The sequence below is a fragment of the Mus musculus genome, chromosome 14 (genome assembly GCF_000001635.26).
Source record: "Mus musculus strain C57BL/6J chromosome 14, GRCm38.p6 C57BL/6J".
Classification (NCBI taxonomy): Eukaryota; Metazoa; Chordata; class Mammalia; order Rodentia; family Muridae; genus Mus; species Mus musculus.
The window spans coordinates 16528173-16554499 of record NC_000080.6 but is presented as its reverse complement, the minus strand read 5'-3'; the positions used below and the strand labels follow the sequence as shown (position 1 = coordinate 16554499).

Genomic DNA, 26327 nt, shown 5'->3' with positions numbered 1-26327 from the left:
AAAAATGCCAAGCACGAAAGGAATTGTCAAGCAGCTATTGTTGGAGACATTCTGTGTGTTTAAACCAAACTCAGGTTTGTTGACAAAGGGACATTTATACTGTTTTCCCAGGTGAGTCCAGCCATTGAGTGCAAAACCCACTATGTTTTGGGGGTTTGTTTTGTTTTAAGGTTTTTCCTCTTTGCTTTGAGACTGAGACAATTCCTACGGTTATGGCAGTGAGTGCTGCCTCTGTGTGGTACTGGTTTTGCTTTTGTACTGGCTCAAGGGGCCAGATCTCACCAGCAACCTAAGTGTGCAGGTGGGATCTCTGCTCTGGGCCCCGCACCTCAGTAGTCTGCCAGTCCTGGTGGGAGAGGGGCAGAACTGACGGTCAGGGTTTGGTCCTTTACACCAACTTGAGGGTATGATTTTGTCTGTTAGAGCGAGTTTCTAGTTTGTGCTTTGGAATGCTCTTTGCTTTCCTCTGTCTCTGTTGTAGAGACCCATTTTGGTTTTGATTGCATTTGGTCTGTTTATGAAAGATGAGGTTGGGAATGGCTTTTCATCACAGACTCGCTGAAAAGTTACAAGCTGATGGCCAGGGCCAGCTCTCCTAACTGTGACGTGCTACTGCTGTAGGCCATACTTTGAGGAACACTGATGAGAAGGAAGGAGGACGGGACAGGAGGATCAAGAGTTCAAAGCCGCCAGGTGGTGGTGGCACACGCCTTTAATCCCAGCACTTGGGAGGCAGAGGCAGGCAAATTTCTGAGTTCGAGGTCAGCCTGGTCCACAGAGTGAGTTTCAGGACAGCCAGGAGTTCACAGAGAAACCCTGTCTCTTGAAAAAAAGAGAGTTCAAAGCCAGCCTTAGCAGCATGGTGAATTTGAGGCTAGCCTGAGCTACATATGAGATTCTGTCTCACAACAAAAACAGACAAAAAACACAGAGGAAGAAAAGGAGGGTGGAAGGAAGAAAGAGAGAGGAAAGGAAAGGAGAGGAGAGGAGAGGAGAGGAGAGGAGAGGAGAGGAGAGGAGAGGAGAGGAGAGGAGAGGAGAAAGAAAGAAGGACGAGGCAAACAGATTATTGTTTCCCTCAAGGATCAGCTTGTGAGTGTGGTAATTGTGGTAGGGCACAAATATTCTCAGTGCAAGTTTGGCTCCATCTTAGGTCTCAAAAGTCCCCAGTCCCCGAGATACATGTGTTGCCTAGCAGGGATGTCAGCCTCTCTGCTGCTAACATGGCTTCTACATTACTATCGGCCCAGGCATTCCTCAGCTATACAGCCAGGCTCTCCTTCCTACCCATGTCCTAGCAAAGAAGCAAGCTCCTCATCTGGTTTGCAATTGGATGATGCTGCAGGTTGGAGAGGCGGTGGGTGACCTGATGGAACAGAGTAGGTCAGGAAGGAAATGGATGAAAGCAGGAGGCGTAGATAGGAATTGCTCCTCCAAGACTGACTCCCTAGCCTGCAGTCCATCAGGGTGGCTGTGGTGCCTCGGCTTTATTGAGTGGCACGAGCCTCTTTCCCCATGGGAACTCTACAAGCTGCTTTTTTGGCCTGTTTGAAATTGCTGAATGAGCTAATACAGAATGCATTGTCTGCTGAGCTGGCAGAGTTTTCCAGCAAAATTTTTATCATTCTGTAGACTGATCGTGCTTGCCTGAAATAAGGAAGAAAATGTTTGAAACCTCTCAAGGGCATTTGATGAATCCAACTCTAATTTAAAGGGACTAATAGATTATTGATTTAAAGCAGGGTGATGGTGAGCAGATCAATGGCTGAGTCATCTGTATCCACCTTAAATACCAAAGGTGTTCAGGGAAAGGGGTTCCACCTTAAATACTAAAACTGTCCTAGGAAAGAGAGCCACCTCTGTCCCCCACTGATTCGCACCTCTTTGTGGGAAGCCAAGTAAGCAGGCAAGTAGGAAGAACTCTGATAAACTCAGCCAGTGTTTTTGTGCTATATTGCTAAAGACCAAGCAGTTGTACTGAAATCTTCCTCTTCTTCTATCTTGGTGCCACTTCCTGGTGTTCCTTCTAGAGCATGCTTTGTAATGTTTGCCTATAGCTAACTATGGTTCTACTGAAAATTTCATTTTGTTCCCTTTGGTTTCCTGTCACTTTAAGCAGTGTAGGTCACATAGAGGAAATATAAAACCACAGACTATACTTTTTTTTTTTTTAAGTTCTGGGATTCAACCCATTGTCCCATGGATACTAGGCAAATACCCTACCATTTAATTAGAAGAGATTTTTGGGAAGTTTTTTTTTTTTTTTTATAATTTTGAGGCAGGATCTCTTGAGTTTTCTAGATTGGGCTTTGAACTCATTTTCTAGCCCAGGCCCAGCTTGGGCTAACCATCTTCCTCTCCTGCCACAGCTTCCTAAGAAGCTGGGAAGAAAGCCAGACCTGCCGCACCATGTCTTGCTCATCTGGAGCTTCACACAGCATATGACTTAGTCTGGCATGATTCAGTCCTCCTGGCTTCAACTAACTGGGCACAAAATGAGGGTGTGAGAGTCCTTTGTACTGTGGAGAATCCAAGTCTAGCACTCTGTTGCTTGCTTGGAAGAGATTTCCTCTCCTGAAGGGGTTTCAGAAAAGCCTTCTCAGTTTATTCATGGTGCTCATCAAAAGAAGGCTCTTCTCAGCATCTTTAAAATGTTGAAATGTTTAGGGTTTTAGTACATCTACAGGCCTCTCTTTACTCTTCTGTGTCTCACATTGTGTGGGAATTGCTCACTTCCTGTTCTGTTTCCTCAGGAGGAAGATAAAATGCCAGGTTCCCTTCAGGACAGGTATTGAAATGGTGTATTTATAGAAAGTCTTCATCCACTTTTGAGATTCAGGGCATGGCTATGACAACTGAGTCCATCCAACCCTGATAGAACTCTTCACTACTCTCTGAGACAAGCCAGAGTAGGTGTTCAATGGAAGCTTATGCCTCATTCACATGAAGAGTGTTCCTATTGATGGATCTGCCGAGCTGTTGATGTAAAAGCAGAAGCACACACACATCAACCCAACCTAGATGATGTGCATGGGAGCAAAGGCCATGAGTGGGGGCAGCCTTCCTAGAAGTTGGTTGATCAACATGAATTAAACACTAACAAAAGTGTTTTGAAATATCATCTTTGTTAAACTTAATAATTACAGTTCTGACAATTTATCCTAAAAAAATGGATGGAAATACACTGAGATGATCTGTGAGATCCTTTGGAGGAAAAATACTAACAAGGAACTACAGTCATGATGTCATAAACTAAACAGTGCCCCAGTCTCAGTATAATTCCACATTAGTAAGCAAACAAAGGCATTTCGAGCATGGAAAAAAGTCTTTTAGGGATGCCCCAAGACCACAGAGGGTATCTAAGTGAAGAGACTGTGAAACGTGTACCTAGGAGCTCACGCACCCTCATGCCTCAACTTTCTTACAATTTTACAAAGATGAATGTACTAAGTGCAACAGGTACCATTTCCTGTCGCTGCCAGGATTCCTGTCAGCTTTAGGACGGACACAGAGGAGTGTGAGAATGTTTGCCATTAGGACTTACTCTTGGCAAGTCTCAGCAACGTCCCAAGCCAGTCCCTTCCTGTCTGCTGGACCCTTGGCACCTCTGGACCACAATCCCCAGAGCCAGGGCTTCTGTGTGCCAGAAGAAGTAGACACTCAAGATTAATGTCTTCATCTCTGTCCTCAGATCTAACCTGTAAAGATTATAATGGATTTATCTACTAGGACTCATGACACCCCAGTGAATTCATTTGAAGATTCCTATGAATTATGAAAATACTATAATTATAGTTGATTCTGTTCCAAAGGGCTAATTACTTTTTTAAGGAAGCAAATGAGTATAAGAGTGCTTTTTTATTTCAAATTTTATCATGTAACTACTTAGAAGAGCACTTAGTGTTTAAAAAGAAGTGGGGGAGGGAAAAGTTCATGAATTAGTTCACTCAGTATTTATTGATCATCTACTCTATAGGAAGACCCAGTCCTGGCACACAGCTAGAAGTACAGCATCTAGGGTTCCTGGCCTCACAATACTCTAAGTGTGGGGAACAATTGTAAAATATAAAGTTATAAACAAAAAATCTTTTCTAAAGTTTGGCAACAGTTAAAATTTTATAGAAAATAAGATGAAATAATATGACCCAATGAACAGGAATAGGAAGGGGCCTTTCTTAAGTTTTCTTCTATCCCTTGGTTTTGTGTTGGGAATTGACCCCATTCTGTCATACATGCTAAGCACAAGCTCTACCACTGAGCCACACTGCCTTCCACAGTGAGGACACTTTCATTACAGCAGTCACCTCTGAGAGAATGACACTCACTCTGAGAGATAGGTGATGGATAACAGCCAATCCTGATGGTCTTGGTAGGTGAGGAAAATGGCTAGTCTGCTTATTTGATCACCTGTCTGGCACAGATCTGACAATGCTCCTAGCCCAGGAGAGCACTTGGGATCAAGCCTGGGTCTCCCCTACAAGGCTGTAGTTACAGACACTGCTGTAGAGGTGGTGTCTCACATTGCTATGCAAGCTTATCTTGTTCAAAAGAAGAATTGAAAGTGATTATTTAGACCTCATCCAATGAGGGAATCATGGGAGGTGAATCTCTTGCTGAGGGGATGTCATGAAAGCCCACGTACTGTCAAAGTATGGTAAGGAGTCTGACCTCATCAGTGATTGTTGGAGGGCTTTCATGGACAGATGACAGATGTAGTACAAGAGTGGCAAGTGTGGGCTCGGGTAGACTGAGGAAAAGACCACAGCAGCCAAGCCAACTATGCACAATCAGGCTCAGCAAGTGGAGGAGCCTGAGTGCTACAGCTGTGGCTGCAGAAGAAACTTGTCCAAAGAGCATCTCACCAGCTCAATTCTGAGCAGTGCAACAACTAGAAACCTGATCATCTTGGGAATACTCTGTGTATTGTGGAGCTATTTGGAGAGTGGAAGATTCTGGAACTGCATTTGATTCCTTCCAGTTAGGCTCCTCGTATCGTAAGGGCTCTGTTGGCCAGCAGTGAGCAAAGGGCAGTTCCTATGCTGACTTTGGTGGAAGAACAGTCTAGTCCAAGCTCTACAGGTTTCCATTTCAGTGGCATTTGAGTGGTTTGATAATAAAAATAGAGATCATGTGGTTTATAGTCTGCAATAAAAAAAGCCATGCATGGTGGCATTACCATCAGGGAGGCACCAGCAAAGAGTTGCAAGTTTGAGGCTAGCTGGGCCTATAATAGCAACCCCCTTTCCTCAGAAAAATAAACAAATGTTCAGAATACATATGTGCACAAGTTAAAAGTTAGTTGCAACCTACACTACCTCCAACATGAACTGCACCCTGACCTGGGGCTTTATGAAAGTAGACCTTTTCCTAAGCTCTGGGTTATTGGTGCTGCAGGCCCAGGGCCAGCTCAAAGCAGCGCAGAGCTTTCCCAAAATCATGGCCTTTATTCATTATGGCCATACCGAAAAAACTCAGCCACATAGACCTACAGGGCCAAGCTTCAACATTTTTTTATTTTGTCATGAAAAAAAAAACAAATAAATAAATTATTTTGAGTTAAGTGAGCATCAAATAATACACACAAGACTCGGGGTAAAGGAAAGCTGTGAAAACAGGAGAGAGACACAGGGCTTGATCCCTTCTGGGCTTAGACAAGGCTTTGCCCCTTGGCCTTGGGTTGAATTTCTGTTTCTCACAGGTAACTTGGTATCCATTACCCTCATGGTGCTTGTGAACTTCCAATTAGATGCGTGTGAGGTTGCTTTTGCAGGGGTCAGTCAGCATCACTACTGCTGAAGGACAACGACCTCTGTGAGCTTAGTTCTGCTAGGGTTCTTGCCTGAGCTTGGAGCACAGATGTTGGAATTGACTGGGGAAAACCTAAAGAAACAGAAAATGTATTTTCTCTTGTCTTCTCCCCTCTCTTCTCTATTGTAGCCATCGAGACACAGAGTACCAGCTCTGAGGAGCTCGTCCCGAGCCCACCATCTCCACTTCCTCCTCCTCGGGTGTACAAGCCCTGCTTCGTTTGCCAGGACAAGTCATCGGGCTACCACTATGGCGTCAGTGCCTGCGAGGGGTGCAAGGTGAGTTCCCCAGTGCCTCACTTCCTCCTTTCTTCATGAGGTGACCTCCCTACTCCAGAAACAAGCAAGTCTGACAGCTGCAGCATCACCTCCAGCTGGGGTTGGAGCTTGGCTGCATCTCACAGTCTCTGTCATGTCCTTGCATTTCTTTAGTTTAAAATACAGAAATGTCTGAAATGAGTGACCAAGGGCAAACATTACTAGGCCTTTAAAATGCTTCCACCCTGCCCCCACAAACACTCAAGCAAGTTCTTTCCTGTTAAGAATCTTGTGACGGAGTCCTAAGCAGCATGACACCGTTTCTCTTGGGACATGCCATCTGGTGTCTTTGTAGCCCTATTTTATTTTTAAATGTGACTGACAGTCCACTGAAACAACTTGCAGTTGAGCCAAGGTTGAAATTGGAATTTATCTCCTGGCTCCCTCCTCCACCTCATGGCCTTTGAATTACGCTGTGATTTTCAGCCTGTAGAGACTTGCTACTGTAGATACGTTGTAAATTCAACAGAGTGGATTAAAGCTTCTGCCCACAGAGCACTGGAGGCTGAACATGTGTCAGAGAGGAGATGGCTGCTTTGAATCAAGCTAGACAACTATTATCAAGACCAAGAAGCAGAACTGAGTGAAAGAGGTCATGTAATCATAAGGAAGAAACCAAAAGTGACTCACAGGCAGATGTGACTTATCTATGGACATGTTTCCAAGCAACTGAAGTGTCTTGAGCCAGCTCTTCCCCAGATATGGAGATGCTGTCTAGTTCTCTCTATCTGGATGTTTGGCTCTGGAGTTTTATATCTAGACTGCATGATTCATTTACATTGTTAGCGTGCTAGGATAACTTTACAGAGCCTGTGGCATTGGCTTATCGTGTTGGCCAGGCACTTTTGTATAGCATGTCATTGACAGTTGAACTTCTTTATGTCTTTACACCACAGCCCTTTACTCAGCTCACAGTCCTGTGGGCACCAGTGTAGCTCCTCTGGTCTTGGTTTGGAAGTCAAGAATCATGTTCTTTGTCTCTGGTCAGCTATGGATTGACTCAGGTCTCTTTCTGGAAGTGTCAGTGTTTGCTAGGAAGACTATTCTGTTCCATGCTGATCCAGGTTATTGTCAAAGGCAGGGTTCCAGAAAAGAGAGAAGAAAGGGGCACACAAGGTGTCTAGCATGCCAGTAGTAGTAGTTGAACAAGTCATTGGCTCAGCCTAGCTTCAGTAGGTCTGAGCAGCCTTGATGGGAACAGCTCCAAGTAGCAATCTTGGGAAATGGATATGTTCTGGGGACCATTGGCTTGTGGTCAGCCTTACCATGGCTCTGTTTCCTTTGAGTTTGAGAAGGACAGGCCTTACCCTCTTCCCTAGTTCTCCCAGGGTGGGTGCTTAACATCATACAATCAACATAAAAACATGCTTCTTGATTTCCAAACAATTTTCAGTTATCTCAAGCTCGGAAATCTGAATAAGGTATGGCAGCTTCCTGTTTGCATGATGTGGGAAGGACAACACCAGGCTTGTCCTTCCCCAGGCAGATGCTCAACCTGCAGAGTAAGTGGTTTCACTATCTCTACAGCTCAGACTGCTCTCATCAGCTCCTGCTTGGCTAATTTTCTGACCTCTTATTTTACTTTGGGATTCTGAGGGTTTACCACTGCAGCACAAATGACTGATAAACTCACACAAGTGGCCCTGAGTCTCTGGATGGGAAATCCTTTAATCAGAACTGTAAACTGGATCAGGTCCGGGAGTTCTTGGCATGTGTGGAAGTTGAACACTGGATGCTGTGGGTGGTGGGAAACTGGCTACCTTTCCTCATGGGTAGGGAAAAATTTACTCTACATTTGAGCTGGCTTAGAAAATAGAGTAGAAACCCAGAGAAGTGAAAACAAGAAGATAAATCAGTAATGTACTCAGATAAAAGAAATATTTAAATATAAAGTATAATCTTATTGGTTAAACTATCATACAGTTACTCTCTGGAAAGCAGAAAACAACATGGCTCCTCCCCAGACAAAATCTGTTAAAATTCAATATTTGTGTGGATTTATAGATTTTGAATTTATAAAATAAAATGGTATATTAGATATGCAATTTTAATCTGTTTTTAAATATTTATTTATATTTCATGATAAAAATTTACACAACTACATAGTTTCTGGGGTGATACAATCAACATAGTTGCTATAGTTATATTATGATTTACTACTTAATTCTGCCTAATAAGGTATTTATTAACCCCAATATATAATAAGGTATATATTAACCCTATCAGATAGCATGGTATTTTTGATTTATATCATTTATGAGCAATACCTCATAATCTTTGCTATACATGTCTGTGGGTTAGTAAAAACAGACTTGGAGGTGTCTTGGAAGAGTGTGGGTGAGCGAGCATGTCCAGAGGTTACTGGAGATTGAAACTAGGGCCTCATGCATACTGGACAAGCACTGTATCAACTGGCATCCCCATTGCCCACTTCCTTTCACTTCCAGTGGCTGCTATGTTGACACAACATCACCACAGCAACAAAGGCACTAGCCACACACTTGGGATAGCTATTCTTGGAATACAGATGACAATATCAATTTATGCTGTTAAGTCTGTAACAAGTTGATTATGTTAGAGACTGTCTCTATATTGACAGTAAGATGGTGGACTCATCACAACTTCTTTGAAATTCCTCTGTTTAATTAGAGGTTTACATGAAGTCATGTGTCTGTACCACTTTGACTACTGGCAAAGGCACTCAATTGGTCACTGGCTCATCTGGCTCTTCTGGAGATGCAGGGTCACAACTCCAGGTGAGAGCCTCTGCTCTGAAGTACAATTCCCAAATAGAACCTGGAACATGTTCTCAAGAAGTAGTAGGGGATTATGGGGTTGTGGCTCAGCTAGGAAAGTGCTGTGCTAGCCTGTGTGAAGCTCGAGGTTTCATCTCCAGCACTGTCTAACCTTGGCAGGGAAGATGAAAGTTCAATGTCAGCCTACATAACAAGTTCAAGGACAGATTGAGATACTTGAGACCTTGCTTCAAAATAAGTAAATAAAAGTAGTACTTGTCATAGCTTCTGCTTGTCATGACCATGATGTCTTTACCATTATTGGAAAAAAGCCCTCTCTCTCCCAAGGGACCAGGGAGCACTGCTAGTGACCACAGCAGACAAATGATGATGGTCAGAACTTAATGAATGGGTGTGGCTCACTTCTGGGGACAGTCAGTAACTGCTATGTTGACACAACATCACCATAGCAACAAAGAAAGCCACGAGACACACCCCTGGGATGTCCCGTCTAGGGGACTTCCAGTTGAGGGACATGTTTTCCAGGGCACAAAGAGAACATAGCATGAAAATAGAGTTAGTCAAATGTTTAGCAATATAAAATCATAAAATAATACTGTAAATAAAATGATACTGCAGATGTACTGCTTACTTCCTAGACTTTAGGTACCTGCCTGGTACCTACTAAGCCCAGACACTATTCTGCTAATTTTCTCATTAACTTTACTAGAGCAACTATACACAGTGAGGTGATATTAGCTCCAATGCTAGCACTCCTCTGACACGGCTCTTTCAGCATTTTCTCGTTCCTTTATACAAAAATAACTAAGCCTATTTCCTTCTACACTCACATAAAGGTCCATCCCAGCCCCACCTGGGTTGCTGTAGACCAGGGGTGGTAAATTGTTCCTGTGGAGAGCCATATGGTAGGCATTTTAGGCTTTGAAGGTATAAGGCCTCTGTCAGAATGACTTAGCTTTGCTCCTCCAGCCACCTGCAGTAAGCTGTGACATGGAGTGGGGATAGCCCTGCATCAACAACTTTACTTATAGAAAACAAGCAATGGCCCAGGTATGGGTAGTACACATTAGTTCCCTGACCCCTGCCACAGGGCATGGTGGCATCTTCTTACAGGCTAAATAGTGGAAGCTTCTGGCTCCAGTTGCTTGTTCTGGTGACAGCAAACCAAACTATCCCTGCTGCATGAAAGGCTGACATCTAGCTGGCCAGAGCTCTAGCCACTTATCCCATGGTGTCTATATTCTCATCGCCATATTCAGGAGAAACTAACTCATTGAGCTCCTTTCAGTATCATGAGAAAACATACCACATGCTGTCCTGCAGTGTTTCTTTCCTGTTGCATAAGTCGAATGTTTTGGCCCTTACTGGATAATTATTACTGCTGCAGTTCTGGGAAGGTTTTCCCTCCAATGGCCAGTATAAGAACAGCTATTCCAAGATGGCCTCTCTCGCCCAAGATGGCCTTGCTCACGTGACCCAGATTTTGCTGGGACTAATGCACTTTTTCTGTCACCATGTTGTACTGTCCATTAGGTTTACCCATGTTGCTAACACAGTGGTGTGTGAGTTCTAACTAGAAAAAGGGCACCTACAGGTAGGCAAATGCTTTTCTTAATTTAATTTATTGTGGGCAGTGTAAGACAAGTGCTCTACCACAGATTGCTTCCCTGACTTTCTAACACCAGTGGACACCAATGTGCTTTTAAACTAACCAATTGTTCAACTAAGCCTAAATCCAATGGGTGAAATGGAAGAAAGAATACCTTGCACAAGAGCCAGACTCCTGGTGCTGGCATGGGTCTCCATTCTGTCTACAGTCTTCTCTAGCTTCCTGAGCATGTCTCTTCCTATGATGGAACTCACCACTTATATTTAACCATGCTTTTCTGACCCATTTCTGGGTGTGCGGCAGGTAGGAGCAACATAATGATTAGTCTTACACAGCCAAGGATAAAGTTATTCAAGTAACAGAAAACTCCACTGTCTAGGCCTTTGTTCCAATAGCCTGTTTAGCCTCACAGAAGCTTTGTATATTCACAGATGAAGAAGCTAAGGATCTTAGTCAAGAGTATAAAGCTGGCCTTTGCTACAGTTAGGAAGAAAACCCTGTAACTAGTGTTAAACCCCACCACTGTTTTAGCTGTACCCTACATGAAAAAGTAGGTGGCAGAAATATATAGTGCTCAAGAACCCCACTCCCTGTGCAATTATGTAGGAAACAAACACTTCTCAACGTGGTGGTACCTCAAAAATATTATCCAGACATAGTGATATGTACCTAGAATCTTTGTAGTTAGCAGGCTGAAGCAGGAGGATCACCATGAACCCCAGGACAGCCTGGCCCACACAAAGTTCAAGCCCAGCTAGGGATGCAGAGTAATACCCTATCAAAAAAAAAAAGAAAGAAAGAAAGAAAGAAAGAAAGAAAGAAAGAAAGAAAGAAAGAAAGAAAGAGGAGGGGAGGGGAGGGAGGGAGAAAGAGAGAGAGAAGGAAGGAGGAAGGGAGGAAGGAAGAGAGAGAGAGAGAAAGAAAGAAAGAGAGAGAGAGAGAAAGAAAGGAAGGAAGGAAGGAAGAAAGAAAGAAAGAAAGAAAGAAAGAAAGAAAGAAAGAAAGAAAGAAAGAAAGAAGGAAGGAAGAGAGGAAAGAATGAAAGAGAAAGAAGGAAAAGAGAAGAGAAGAAAAGAAAAGAAGTAGAGGAAGAGAGAGAAAAGAAAGAAGAGAAGGAGGAGAGAGGGAAAGTAGGAAGGTAGAGGAGGAAGAAGAGGGGAGAGCTCCAAAGAAGCACATTACCCTAAAAATGACACAGACAGACCCATGTAGGTTTGGCACCCAGGGCTGTTCTGACCCTTGTTCTCCATTTTGTCCTGGCTAGCGTACCTATTGACTTTCCATTTGTAAGCCAGCCTCCAGGACACTAGCAGCCCATACTGCAGAAACCCTGGGCAAGGCCCAGGATGCCTTGGTGGAATCTTTTGCACCAAGAACCCTGAAGGTTGTGCTGATGGCCCTCTATTTAAAGCAGCCTGGAAGTTTTTAGACTTCCCCACTCACCCACCCATCCCCATGCCTCCAAGATGATTCTCCAGCTTCTCTCATTTGCTTTTCTTTCCCTAGCCTTGTCCAAGGGGAACCTGGCTGTTTCTGGCAGAACACTCAGTCACAAAAAGTTTTGCAATCAGGAGATGGATGTGTGCTCATGATCTGAGAGCTTCTGTTAGTTATTTAAGTGTGCTTTGTGGAATCATGCAGACATGCTCTTTTAAACCTGTCTTCGTAATTGTCACCGATAAATACTACATTCTGCTGGAGAATATTTTTAGAATGCCTCACACTGATAGTTGCTTCTACAGGTATGTTTGCTTCAGTTTGGAGCCCTAAGAATAGTAGAACATCACTTAATGTGATAGCAAACCCAGGACAATCTGTGTGCTAGAGTGGTCAGGAAGTCCACCTTTATTAGTTCATCTAATTAGAAAACAAATTGAACATAATTATATAGGGTGCTTGGTGATGCATTCAGGCAAACTTTTGTAAAAAAATTATAAACGTCCTGAGAGACTTTAGTGGCCAAAGTCCAGCTAATTTTCTTAGGAAGTTCTTCCTTCTATATCAGAGAGCTCCACACCACAAGAGATATCTTCTCCATCATTTGCTTTAAAGACAACCTCTTAAAAACTGAAGAGTAAAATAATGCACTTACAAGTACTGTGGCCTTTCAGTGTGGCAAGAGAAATCTCAGCAGAAACACTACCTCCAAGCCTAGGAGCATGAGTCACTGAGAGTCACCCTCGTCTCTGGCAATAGCAACAGCAAAGCAGCTCCTCCTGTTCATGGCCACTCACATCTTTCTAATTCTGAGCAATCATCTTGGGTTGTAAAGGCAGAAAACTCTGAGTTTTCTTCACTTGTCCCCTTTTCTGACATATGAATAAACAGAACCTGAAGGATGAGATCTAAACTAACCTGCAGCTCTGCAGGGTTTGTTTTTGTTTGTTTGTTTGTTTGTTTGTTTTTCATGTTGGTCAGGTGAAGAGGGATTGATTTGCTAGTTCTAAAAGAGTTTACAGTGCCTGGGTGGTTTAAAGTTTGAGACGAGTAGTGTAAATGACTATCTTACCTGTTATTTAAAAATAGTTAGGACACCGTCATGGCTCATGTTATGTTAAACAAACTAAAGATCTTTGGTGATTGGTTTAAAAAAAAAAAAAAAAAACTCCTGCCTCTGTCACCAGTTGAGGAAGAATTCCTGATGTGAGAGCTATTATCCTGTCCATTTTAACGCCCCACACACCCCAATGAGCGCTTACAAACCTGGTTCAAATAGACCAGGATGCACTGGTTTTTTTAATTACCAATTCTTGATTTTCCGATTTAAAGCCTAGAGTCATCTGTCCACAGAGCAGTTGCTTTCTCAGAATTCGTACAGAACATCATGTGGAAGGCACAGTGACTCTAAAGATTAAGAAACTACCCAAGAGACATTAAAAAGTGTCTTGTAGGCTAGAGAGACCACTCAGCACTTAGAACTTGATTCTCTTGTAGAAGGCCAGGCTTCTGACATTAAACTGTAATACAGAACAATTGTGATAAAAACTGCATGGTACTGGTAGAGTGACAGACAGGTAGATCAATGGAATAGAATTGAAGACCCAGAAATGAATCCACGCACCTATGGTCACTTGATCTTTGACAAGTGAGCTAAAACCATCCAGTGGAAAAGAGACAACATTTTCAACAAATGGTGCTGGCACAACTGGCAGTTATCATGTAGAAGAATGCAAATTGATCCATTCTTATCTCCTTGTACAAAGCTCAAGGCTAAGTGGATCAAAGACCTCCACATAAAACCAGAGACACTGAAATTAATAGAGAGAGTGGGGAAAAGCCTCGAAGATGGGTACAGGGGAAAAAAAATCCTAAACAGAACAGCAATGGCTTGTGCTGTAAGATCAAGAATCGACAAATGGGACCTCATAAAATTGCAAAGTTTCTATAAGGCAAAAGACACCGTCAATAAGACAGAAAGGTCACCAACAGATTGGGAATGGATTTTTACCAATCCTAAATCTGATAGGGGACTAATATCTAATATATATAAAGAACTCAAGAAGGTGGACTCCAGAAAATCAAATAACCCCATTTAAAAATGGGGCTCAGAGCTAAACAAAGAATTCTCACCTGAGGAATACCGAATGGCTGAGAAGCACCAGAAAAAAATGTTCAGTATTCTTAATCATCAGGGAAAGGCAAATCAAAACAACCCTGAGATTCCACCTCCCACCAGTCAGAATGGCTAAGATCAAAAATTCAGGTGATAGCAGATGCTGGCGAGGATGTGGAGAAAGAAGAACACTACCCCATTGTTGGTGGGATTGCAAGCTTGTACAACCACTCTGGAAATCAGTCTGGTGGTTCCTCAGAAAATTAGACATAGTACTACCAGAGGATCCCGCAATACCTCTCCTGGGCACATATCCAGATGTTCCAACTGGTAAGGAGGATACATGCTCTACTACGTTCATAGCAGCCCTATTTATAATAGCCAGATTCTGGAAAGAACCCATATATCCCTCAACAGAGGAATGGATACAGAAAATGTGGTACATTTACACAATGGAGTACTACTCAGCTATTAAAAAGAATGAATTTATGAAATTCCTAAGCAAATGGATGGACCTGGAGGGCATCATTCTGAGTGAGGTAACCCAATCACAAAAGAACTTACATGATATGTACTCACTGATAAGTGGATATTAGCCCAGAAACTTAGAATACCCAAGATACAAGGTACAATTTGCAAAACACATGAAACTCAGAAAGAATGAAGACCAAAGTGTGAACACTTTGCCCCTTCTTAGAATTGGGAACAAAACACCCATGGAAGGAGTTACAGACACAAAGTTTGGAGCTGAGACGAAAGGATGGACCATCTAGAGACTGCCATACCTGGGTATCCATCCCATAATCAGCCTCCAAACACTGACACCATTGCATACACCAGCAAGATTTTGCTGAAAGGGTCCTGATATAGCTGTCTCTTGTGAGGCTATGCTGGGGCCTGGCAAACACAGAAGTGGATGCTCACAGTCAGCTATTGGATGGAACACACGGCCCCCAATGGAGGAGCTAGAGAAAATACCCAAGGATCTAAAGGGGTCTGCAACCCTATAGGTAGAACAACAATATGAACTAACCAGTACCCCTGGAGCTTGTGTCTGTAGCTGCATATGTATCAGAAGATGGCCTAGTCGGCCACCATTGGGAAGAGAGGCCCCTTGGTCTTGCAAACTTTATATGCCCCAGTTCAGGGGAATGCTAGGGCTAAAAAGTGGGAGTGGGTGGGTAGGGGAGTGGGGGGAAGGGTATGGGGAACTTTTAGGATGGCGTTTGAAATGTAAATGAAGAAAATACCTAAAAAAATATACAAAAAATGGGGTACAGGGCTAAACAAAGAATTCTCACCTGAGGAATACTGAATGGCTGAGAAGCACTTAAAAAAATGTTCAACATCCTTAATCATCAGGGAAATGCAAATCAAAACAACCTTGAGATTCCACCTCACACCAGTCAGAATGGCTAAGATCAAAAATTCAGGTGAAAGCAGATGCTGGTGAGGATGTGGAGAAAGAGGAACTCTCCATTGCTGGTGGGATTTCAAGCTGATACAACCACTCTGGAAGTCAGTCTGAGGTTCCTCAGAAAATTGTACATAATACTACCAGAAGATCCAGCAATACCTCTCCTGGGCATATACCCAGAAGAAGTTCCAACTGGTAATAAGAACACATGCTCCACTATGTTCATAGCAGCCTTATTTATAATAACCAGAAGCTGGAAAGAACCCAGATGTCCCTTAACAGAGGAATGGATACAGAAAATGTGATACATTTACACAATGGAGTACTACTCAGCTATTTAAAACAATGAATTTATAAAATTCTTGGACAAATGGATGTATCTGGAGGATATCATCCGTAGTGAGGTAACCCAATCACAAAAAAAGTCATTAGATATGCACCTCACTGATAAGGGGATACTAGCTAGCCCAAAGACATAGAACACCCAAGATACAATTTGCAAAATACAAGAAAATCAAGAAGAGGGAAGTCAAATGGGTGGATACTTGGTTCCTCCTTAGAATAGGGAACAAAATACCCATGAAAGGAGTTACAGTGACAAAGTTTGGAGCTAAGATAAAAGGGTGGACTATCCAAAGACTACCCCACCCAGGGATCCATCCCATAATCAGCCACCAAACCCAGACACTATTGCATATGCCGGCAAGATTTTGATGAAGGGACCCTGGTATAGCTGTCTCGTGTGAGGTTATGCCAGTGCCTAGCAAATACAGAAGTGGATGCTCACAGTCATCTATTGGATAGAACACAGGGCCCCCAATGGAGAAGCTAGAGAAAGCACCCAAGGAGCTGAAGGGGTCTGCAACCCTATAGGTGGAACAACATTATCAACTAACCAGTACCCCCAGAGCTCTTGTCTCTAGCTGCATATGTAGCAGAAGATGGCCTAGTCAACCACCACTGGGAAGAGAGGCCCCTTGATATTGCAAACTTTATATGCCCCAGTACAGGGGAATGCCAGAGCCAAGAAGCAGGAATGGGTGGGTAGGGAAGCAGGGCAGGGGGAGGTTATAGGGAACTTTTGGGATAGCATTTGAAATTTGAAATGTATATAAAGAAAATATATAGTAAAAAAGAAATGTAAATGAAGAAAATATCTAATAAAAAATAAATAAAGACTTGTTAAAAACAAAAAAAAGCCAGGCTTCAATTCCTAGTACCCGTGCTGGAAGGCTTACGAATGTCTGTAACTCTATCTCTAAGGCATCTGACAGCTTTGGTCTCTGGAGACACACACACATAAATAAAAGTAAAATCTTTTTAAGAATATTGTTTTCCTCAGGAATGAAAGGGCCCTGGGGAAGTGGGGGAAGGGAAAGATTGTCCATGTCCTGCCAGAGTTCCTCCGATGCTCTGGGCAGGAGGATGCAGGAGGGCTGCCAGATGCTTTCCACTTAGCCCCAGGGTGGGCATCCAAGCCTCTGATCCACTCAACAGGGGATGGAAAAAGGGCAACCCCCGACCTGGGGGCCCCAGGGCTACACACTATAGCCCCTGGGATATGATAGAGAGGGGTGAGGGAAGAGGTTCCCAACACTGACCAGAGTGTGCAGCGGATCTTGATGGAGCAGAGACTCTCTATGGTTTAAGAGCTTTATTATAGAAATGCAGGGAGAAAGAGAGCAGGTAGAAAGAAAAGAGAGGGAGGGAGAGAGAGAGAGAGAGAGAGAGAGAGAGAGAGAGAGAGAGAGAGAGAGAGAGAGAAAGAGAGAGAAGGCTAGAGAGAAAGAGAGTAAGAGAGAGAGAGGAGAGGAGAGGAGAGGAGAGGAGAGGAGAGGAGAGGAGAGGAGAGGAGAGGAGAGGAGAGGAGAGGACAAAGAGAAAGGAGAGAGGAGAGAAGACAGAGGGGAGAGAGAGGGTGAGAGTGAGGGGCAAGAAGAGAGTGAGAAGTAAGAGAGTAAGAGGTCAAGCAGGGGCTGAACAGCCCTTTTTATGGTCTTAACTGTTGCTAAGTAACTGGGGAGGAGTTTAGCCTGAAGGTCAGAAGCTTGGGCCATTGCTTAAGTGACTACTGACCATGCTTTTCTTGTGGGGGCTGTGGGGGGCAGTAACTTAGGTGGGGGCCGGACTTCCAGGAGCATGAGGGAATGCCTACCTTGTCATGTAGGTGAATTATCACCACCAGGGTGCAGACCTCAGCTCAACTGCAGACCAGCCTGCAATTCTCCACATCTGTCAGTGTGCAAAGTCAGCCTAGAAGCAGTTTTCTGTGTGAGTAGGGTCCTTAACCTTGCAGTAGGCTTTTGGAGGCTGAGTCTTCTGGTCGTTCTCTCCATTCTCTTTTCTCCTCCCTCAAGGACTTCTATAGACAGGTATAAGAGGCTCAGACCTCTGGGGAGGTCTTCCTGATTCTTTAGAGCCCTACCCTTCTTGTCCTGGGGTGGGGCTAAGAATCCTCTGCCCATGGCTGCCCCTGCTCCACCAACTACAACAGAAACAATAAACCCTTCTTATATTTCCGTAGCCTTTGTGAGTCAGCAAAATCCTAAGTAGAATAAATTCACTTGGCTTAGCTGATGAATATATATATATATTCATCAGCTAAGAAAAAAATATATATATATATATTCATCAGCTAAGAAATTTTCCTTGCAAAAAAAAAGAAAAAAGAAATTTTCTTTGCCATGTAACAATCTGAAGTTACATGGCTCCTGGTTGGAAACTCTTCTACACACTGACTAGAAATTTAGGGTCAGTGTTGAGCTTGGACTGAGCAGGTCCATTGACATCATAGGATTCTAATTGCCAGGATGGTGGAGAGAGCCAGGGCAGGAAATCTGTCTCTGGGCTAGAAACACCACACATCATTAACTAGAACTGGTCACATACTAAAGGAACTACAAAAGAAGATGGAAGGGATAGTTTATTAACATGTAGCCTGGTACAGTCTTCTTTCTATGGAAAAGAATGAATGGGATTTCTGAGAGCTAATGGTTTCTACCATGGGTCTTTTGGTTTTGCTTTGCTTAGCTTTTATAATATTAAAGAAGTAGGCAGAGTTGGTCAGACGAGGCCCTACCATGCTCAACCTTGATTTATCTGAATCTCTTCTGAAACGTGTACTGTAGAAACCTACTTGAATAGGTGTCTACCCTTAACCCTTTCCCTAAAACATATTAATGCTCTCAGAGCTGGCAACTCTGAGCATCGCTGTATGCCTAGCGTGGTGCTGTGACACTCTGTCCAGCAGGGAAAGATTTACTCAGTGGTGCTAAAACTTGGTCAGGAGTAAGATCCTAATCTCAGCCTACAGGGTGAAAATCACGCTGTATGACCCCAGAGCATTCCCTCCCTCAAAGAATGAACTTCGGAGATTTTCAGTTGGCTCCCATTAGGACCCAGAAGCCAGGGGGCTTCCTCCAGCCTGGTAGCAGGGCACCAGATGACATAGTTTCTTTCTATATTCAGGTTATTGCAAGAGCCTATGTCCTTGACCTTCGTTAAAAGTTAGGCTAGCCTGGCATAATAGTCACATAATGGAAAGCATACACTTCTCTAGATGTCTTTTTTGTCAGTGAACTTCTCCCAACAAAATCATTTTTTTTGTGTTGGAGTATGTCCTGGGCTTCCTGTGAACTATGTCATTTGGACACTATGGCTTTTGCTTAGTATTTTTCCACCCTAGAAAGAAGACTGGATATGCTGTGTGGATTAGCAACTCTGGAATGGGAAAGCATCTATTCTGTGAGATCTAGAACTTGCCCCTGGATCAAGCCTGGAGAGGGGCTTAATGATGTGAGTGCTTCTCTTGTACACAATGCTACCATTGTCAAAGGCCAAGAGGAAAGTCAGAGCCTGGCAGGCCTATCCTATCAGAGCCTTGTTCACATTGAAAAGATTCCATTCTTCTGCTAGCAGCATCCTACCCAGGCTTCTACACCAGGTCTGTGGCCAGCAATGTCTCCTAAGGCATTTTTGTTTGGGTTGGTTTTGTTTTATTTTAAAAGCAGCCTGCATCAGTGTACAAGGTAAAAGGGTTTGCAAGAATCTTGTCATTACCCGTGTCAAAAGAGGCAAGGTGGCCATCTGCCAGGGTGTTGCTGCCTGTCTACTGGAGTCCACATGCAAGAGAACATAGGTTTGAGTCTACCTCTCAACCTGTGTTTCCAGGCCCCACAAACCAGTCCATCTATTATAGCAGGGTTTCCTACAGTGCTTCACTTAAGATATAAGTTGGTAGGTCCAAAGAGCAAATGGTCAGGTATAGTGGTGTCTTTAACCCCAGAACTGTAGAGGCAGACATAGGTGGGTCTCTGTGAGTTCCAGGCAAGCCTGGCCTACAAAGTGAGTTCCAAAGCCTGGGCTGTTACACAGAGAAACCCGATCTTTAAAAAAGTGTAAATGTTCCAATAAATAGACACAAAATCTTCAGTCACCCTCTTAGCTCTGGTTTTTATTCTGGTACTGGAGAAAGTGCACTTCTCAGGGTCTTGCCACTCAAGAGCCATGCTGGTGGTCAGCAACTTAGAAAAGACTTAGGTTTCAGAAAGGATTTTCAAGGTGGAAAAAATGTAGAGAAATTACAATGACAAGATGATGTCGATTCTCTTCCATGTATTCAGATCTGAAAATAGCAGCTTTCTAAGTTTACAATGCCACAGTCCCATTCACACGGGCCTGGAAAGTCCCTCAGACCATAGAAACTGCCACTTTTGCCCAAACCCAGTAGGTTCCTCTGCTGCCCCAGGGGAAGTGAGCGCTGCAGCTTGGACCTCTCCGAGTCTCTTGTCTGCTAGGGTCATGGGTGACCTATGTCTGGAGACCTTGGGAGTGTGGGTGCATTTCATGCCAAGGACTGCTTTGACCACTATTGTTCTGACTTCTACAATGTCTCAGAAACACAAAGGACCAGTTTCAGCACGAAGCATTGAAGAAAAGTCCTGGTCTTTGACATTTACACATTCCACAGGCATGTCCCGATACTCAAATCCCTCAACTGGTCCCAACACTGTTAGCCAGTTTGTTGGGCCACACAATCTGGAAAAGATTAATCAATGATGTGACACACAGGCTATGATTGGCTTAAAATATAAACTACTTTCTCTCTTTATATTGACATGGAGTGTGCTTGGCATTGGAGGGTCCTCAGAACCTCAGAAATCTGGCGATTTAAGACACAAAAAATGCTTGCGTGTTGTTGTTTTGAATTTGTTTTTGTCTTTGATTATCTGGGGAATTCCTTCCTTCCTCGTGTCTTTTCTGTTGTAATTTGAACCACAGGCCTGATTCTCCACTACTGGGTGTATTAGAAACAGGAGGCTTACTGTGGGAGCAATGTTAGAGACCTTCAAAGAGCTGATTCTTTGCTAAGTACATGTCATAAGTGACTAACTATGAAAAACACTGGGAATCCACTGTGGTTAGGTATCCTAGTGGAATTAACATCTTGGTAACTTACTGAATAATAAACCGAGCTTTTACTGTAGATAAATACAAACCTTCATAAAAATAAAAATAATTTAGCTGAAATTTTGGAGCTTTTTATCTTTGTTACTGTTGCTTCCTTCTTGTCAAGCCACCAGGCAAACAGGCATATAGGTGTTGCTATCTTAACTCTGAACCCTGACAGAGATAATCCTCTCTTCCCTTCAGAAGGTTCTGCCCTGTGAATGCGGCCCAATAAGATATAAGCAGCTTAGAGTCTTTTCAATATCCTGTGCAATTTCACAGGCTCCTCCTCCAGGAGGAACTATGCCTTTGATTGGTTAAATGGTGTGGATATGGCATGTACTACTGCCAAGAGTGAACTTGTAATTGGTTGAACTTGTGACATACTGCTGAAAGTGAGCCTGTGGTTGGTTATTGTCATAGTCACAGCTTTCTTCCCTTACATTCAGGTTTCTCACTCTCCTATTCTTTCAAGACAAGGCTTAAGCTACAGAAACAAGGAAATGCAAAATCGCAGGGTCCTGAAGCAGCCATTATTTGCCATCACCTATGCTCCATTGCATCTTGGATAGACATGAGTCTCCTCCACGTTACCTTCCCTCAAGGACTAGACTGGAATTGTGAGCCATTGTACCTGACATTGAGGGGGATGCTCACTGTTTGGTCCTGCTAACCTCCCAGGGCTGTGGACACTGTTACTACAGCTCATCAGCTGGAGCCATTTTCAAGGTCCCACATAGCTGAGATGGAGAAGAAGGAGGCTGCCATTGTAAATGACCATGGGAGTGCCATTGTAAATGACCATGGGAGTACTGCTGCACTCACTGTGCCCTCTTGCTGTTGCTACATAAAACCTTTGAGAGCCTGGAGAGATGGCTCAGATGGCAGTGAAGAGCACTGGCTGCTTCCAGAATATACGAATTCAATTCCCACCAACTACATGGTGGCTCATAGCTGTCTGTAATCCCAATACTGCATGTTCCAATGTCCTCTTCTGGGTACTTCTGACACTATTCATGCAAGAGGTACACAGACATACATACAGGCAAGGCACCATACCCATAAAATAAAAGTGCATTTAAAAAACCCTTTGAGACATTTTCTCTTGCTGGGTCCTCTTTGATAACATTCTTCTCTATAAACATCTTCATAAGTTCCTGAGATGAAATTAGGAGACTCCATTGTGTTACATCTAAAATGATTATTGCAACATATCTGTCTTTCAATAATTTATTTCACCTGTCTGGCGAATGACTCGAGAATCTAAAGAGAAGCCGGGCGTGGTTGCACACGCCTTTAATCCCAGGCTTGGGAGGCAGAGGCAGTCGAATTTCTGAGTTTCAGGCCAGCATGGTTTACAGAGTGAGTCCCAGGACAGCCAGGGCTACAGATAAAAACCCTGTCTCGAAAACACAAACAAACAAACCAAAAAAACAGAATCTAAAGAGAAGCCTCACTCCCATGCTTTGTGTGAGACGCTAGTTCCAGGGTGTGCTGTGCTTGTCCATGTGATTGTTTGGGGAGTCCTCCTGGAATGGATGTGCTGTACTGGCCTCTTCCTGATGTGGCTGGTGTCCTGACACGGAACTTCTGGTGTGGCACTTACTGTTAAGTATTCTGTTGTTTCCTTAGTCACCCTCTTTCTCTAGGGTATCAATACTAGGAACACCTGAACTTCCCTAGCCTCGGTCATCCACACTACTCTCTAAGTGTGTGCAACAAATCTTGGCAGGCCATATCAGCATATGTTTGCCGGATGAATCAATAACAGATACTATGCAGAAGTAGTAGGGGAAACCATTAGGACTGCAGCACATTTGTGCAAGGTCCGAGTTATACAGAACAAAGGCTAAGTAAGGGGCAAATGACAGCCAAGCTGTTCCAATAGAAGAGAAAGGAAAAGGGATGACTTTTGTGGGTGTTCTTACTGTTCAGTGTTGTGTTTAGGGAGAATTCTCTGAATCTACCTCATGGTCTCCTCCACCCACCCATGGCCACATTGCTCTGCGATTGGGGAGGATGCTCTATGACCAGCATTTGGGTTCAGTTTGCCACTTGATGAGACAGCTTATTGATTTAATTTTTCTATTAGTTGAGCTTACTGATTATTGGGATAACTTCTCTTGGCCAAGTTGAACTGACCTTCAGTCATTGGGATAACTTCTTCTGGCCAAGTTGAACTGACCTTCTCAGTCTTCTCCCACTCCTCATTTACACCAGGGAAATAACAAGTGGAGGGTCCCTGAGGCAGGCAAAGACTTTCAAGGCACAGAGTTGCTTGCCATGACTCCTCTATAATGAAGGTAAAACATACCTTTTCATGGATTATTCCAAAAATAGGGGCACAAAGTTAAATTGTATATGACTAAATGACTTTTAAATCCTCCAGAGTGTCTCAGTTACCAATGCTTTGTAACAAATTGCCCATCCTGAAGGTGTATGGCAGTCCTTTCCCTTCTAGAATGTGTATATCACTAATTTAGATGGCTGTTTCTGCCTCATGGTGCCTTGAGCTGCTGTTACTGAACCAAGCAGCTGGAATGACTTGTCAACTGACCGTGTGGATCATGGGAAGGAACTTTTCTTTGGTTGTGGTAATTGATGCTTCCTGTGGAAAAGGTTCTCATCTAGAGCTACAAATAGAATGGCCAACAAGTACCTTCATGAGTGTGGCATGGGCTTGCTTACAAGATGGCAGCTCCAGGGACAAACACTACAGGTAGTCTACAGGGCTGAAGCTGGGATACTGAGGACCACGAGTGGAAGTCACATGTCCTTTTCTTTCGTAGTGTTCCCTTTGTCAGTTCTATTTGGCTAAAGAAATCACTAACCAGTTCAGACTCCAGGAGGTGAGGATCAGAGGCTCCTCAGTCTGGGGTGGCACCAGGGACATTTCAGTTTGTCTGTTATATTTGGTTTTACAGTAGCAAGGATTGAATCCAGGGCTTCCCACGCACTAGGCAAGCATTGTGTACTAAGTTGCCCCATCAACCCTTTTTTTTACTGATTTTGAAACTGGTTCTTGCCACGTTGTACAGGTTTGTCCTGGATGTCTCTATAGCCTGAGAAGGTCTTGAGTCTGGCACATTTAGCAGCCTGTGTTTAACAAACTCTGGTGTGGGCAAGCTCATTGTGCTACCTTAGGACACCCCAGCCTGCTGCAAACTGGGAGTTTTCCTAAACTCAATGTCAAATAAAGTGGATAGCTGACCATTACAAAACTATTGTAAGATAAATAAATATGGGCCTTTGCTTACAAGATGGGTTATGGCTCACCTGGAAGTGTAGGTGGGAACAGATGCAGCCTGATGCACAGGGGTTCCCTCTACTTCCCAAACAGTCTTCGTTCATAGAAGAGTTATCAACTCTGAACATAAACAGATAGACACACGGGCAAGACGATGACCAGAGTCCAGGGAAGGGATCTCTCTTACAGGTTTATAGGAAGGAGGGGTTCTCTGCCACATGACTGGTGTGGCGTCCATACTGCATGCTTATTTTCAGGCTGGTTGATTTCCAGGCGACAAGAGGGAGATGGAGAGCAGGGCCCTGTAGTTCACATGTACTCACTAGTAGCCCATGGTACGTTGGAGTCTTTTACCCTGGAGCTTCTACACAGAATCAGCTATTGGAAAAGAGTGATCCAGCTGCATATGGCTGTGACCTGAGTGGCCTTTGCTCTCGCTTCTAACAGAACCCACCTCACCTATATTCTCATTAAGTGATACATGGTCATTTGACCTCTAAGAGTGAATCAGGGCTGGCAGGCAATAAAGAGACAGAAGTGCACTGAGGGTGTACACAATGTTTGCAGCAATAGAGGGAAAGCTGGGGGGGGGGGGGAGACCACCTCTGTGACACCGTAATGGACTTGTTGATTTTAAGCAGCTGAGTACATTTTTTGCTTCTATTAACCTAGATCCTCTGGTCCCTGTGTTTCATAATGTTCCCCATGCAGAGTGCTGCTCACCTTCCTGCTGTGCTTGGCAGGGTGGGAGGCCCATGTCCTCAACCCAAACTCTCTCATAGGAATTTGTCTGTGAGCTTCTAATTACAGAGAGGAAAGGTACTCAAAGCATGCAAATATTCTTCACACATTCAAAAGGTGGGGCAGTTTTTAAAATGTTATGTTCTTTTGTTTGTTCCTCTTTAAAACTGGTTCTTGCCACGTTGTACAGGTTTGTCCTGGATGTCTCTATAGAGAAGGTATTGAGTCTGGCATGTTTAGCAGCCTGTGTTTAACAAACTCTGGTGTGGGCAAGCTCATTGTGCTACCTTAGGACACCCCAGCCTGCTGCAAACTGGGAGTTTTCCTAAACTCCCAAATAAAGTGTCTGTGGACTTCTGTGAAGTACATCATGTTAAGGGGAAGGGCAGAAGGAAACATGCCACATATTGGCTTGGGAAACATCACTGAGACCATGTTCTCTGGCTATGCCCTGGCATGCCAGGTTGTAGAACAAGAGACAATTCTGCTGCTGCTCTAACTTATGGACCTTGCTGCTTGTAACTTCTTTGCTCAAGTCCTTACCCATTCAACTATTAGCACTTTGTAGCCTCCATGCAAATGCTGGGAAGGTGAATGGACATGAGTCAAAGTCTGCAATGTTTTCTCTGCAACCAAAAACTCTCTGAAAACTGTGGGTAAAACTGAAGACCAGCAAGCAAGACCCTGCAGTGTAGCACGGCAGCTGCTCTCCATGGGTAACCTGGAAAGGGAATCCTGCAGCCCTCGGCTGAGCAGGCAGCTCCCTCTGGCAGGTGTTAACAGTCTTGGGTGAGAAGCCAGGGCTTTGTGTATGGAACATATGTCATCCCTTCACAGTGTCTTCCAGACATGTTTCTGTTCTCCACAGCTGTATCCAGCTTGCTTGAAGGACCTGCTATCACCTGGACTTTATTCCCATTTCATTTACCCCTTGTAGGTTCCTTTGCCTTGTAGAAGCTTCTGTTTAATGATTTTTATTGCAACTAGTAGGTTGGGTTTCTTGTTGTTGTTTTTGTTGTTGTTGTTGTTGCTGTTGTTTTAGTTTGCTTTGGTTTGCTTTTGCTTTTGCTTCTTTAAGTATTTTCATGTGCCAGGTTCTATTTCAAGCTCTTTTACATAACCTTTATAACTATGGAAAAAGAGACACTAGTACTGATTTTTAAATTCTTTTAAATTTTATTTTATCTGAAACTAAACCTTAAAAAAGGTATCAAGACTGTGTAACTTGTCAGAGATGACACAGGAAGCTGCAGATGTGGGACGTGAACCCAGGCTACCTGGTGCAAGACCCAAGCCTGTAGCCACTGGATTGTCTCCCCAGTGCCTCTCCCAAGCTTCCCCTTCCCTCCCAGAGCTGGAGGGACTGTAAGCTGACCACACAGCAGCCCACCAAGTCTTCTCTACATTCTTTATTCTAGTAACTCCTCAGTA

General features: G+C 43.7%; 1 protein-coding gene across 4 annotated transcripts in view; it reads left to right on the top strand.

Annotated features, from left to right (window-relative positions):
- Positions 1–26327, top strand: part of Rarb (retinoic acid receptor, beta) — a 651493-nt gene that overhangs the window by 527832 nt on the left and 97334 nt on the right. For all 4 annotated transcript variants that reach the window (NM_001289761.1, NM_001289760.1, NM_001289762.1 and 1 more), the window contains one exon: positions 5938–6086. In NM_001289761.1, the coding sequence (NP_001276690.1) occupies positions 5938–6086 (149 nt within the window). The remainder of the gene's footprint in view (positions 1–5937; positions 6087–26327) is intronic.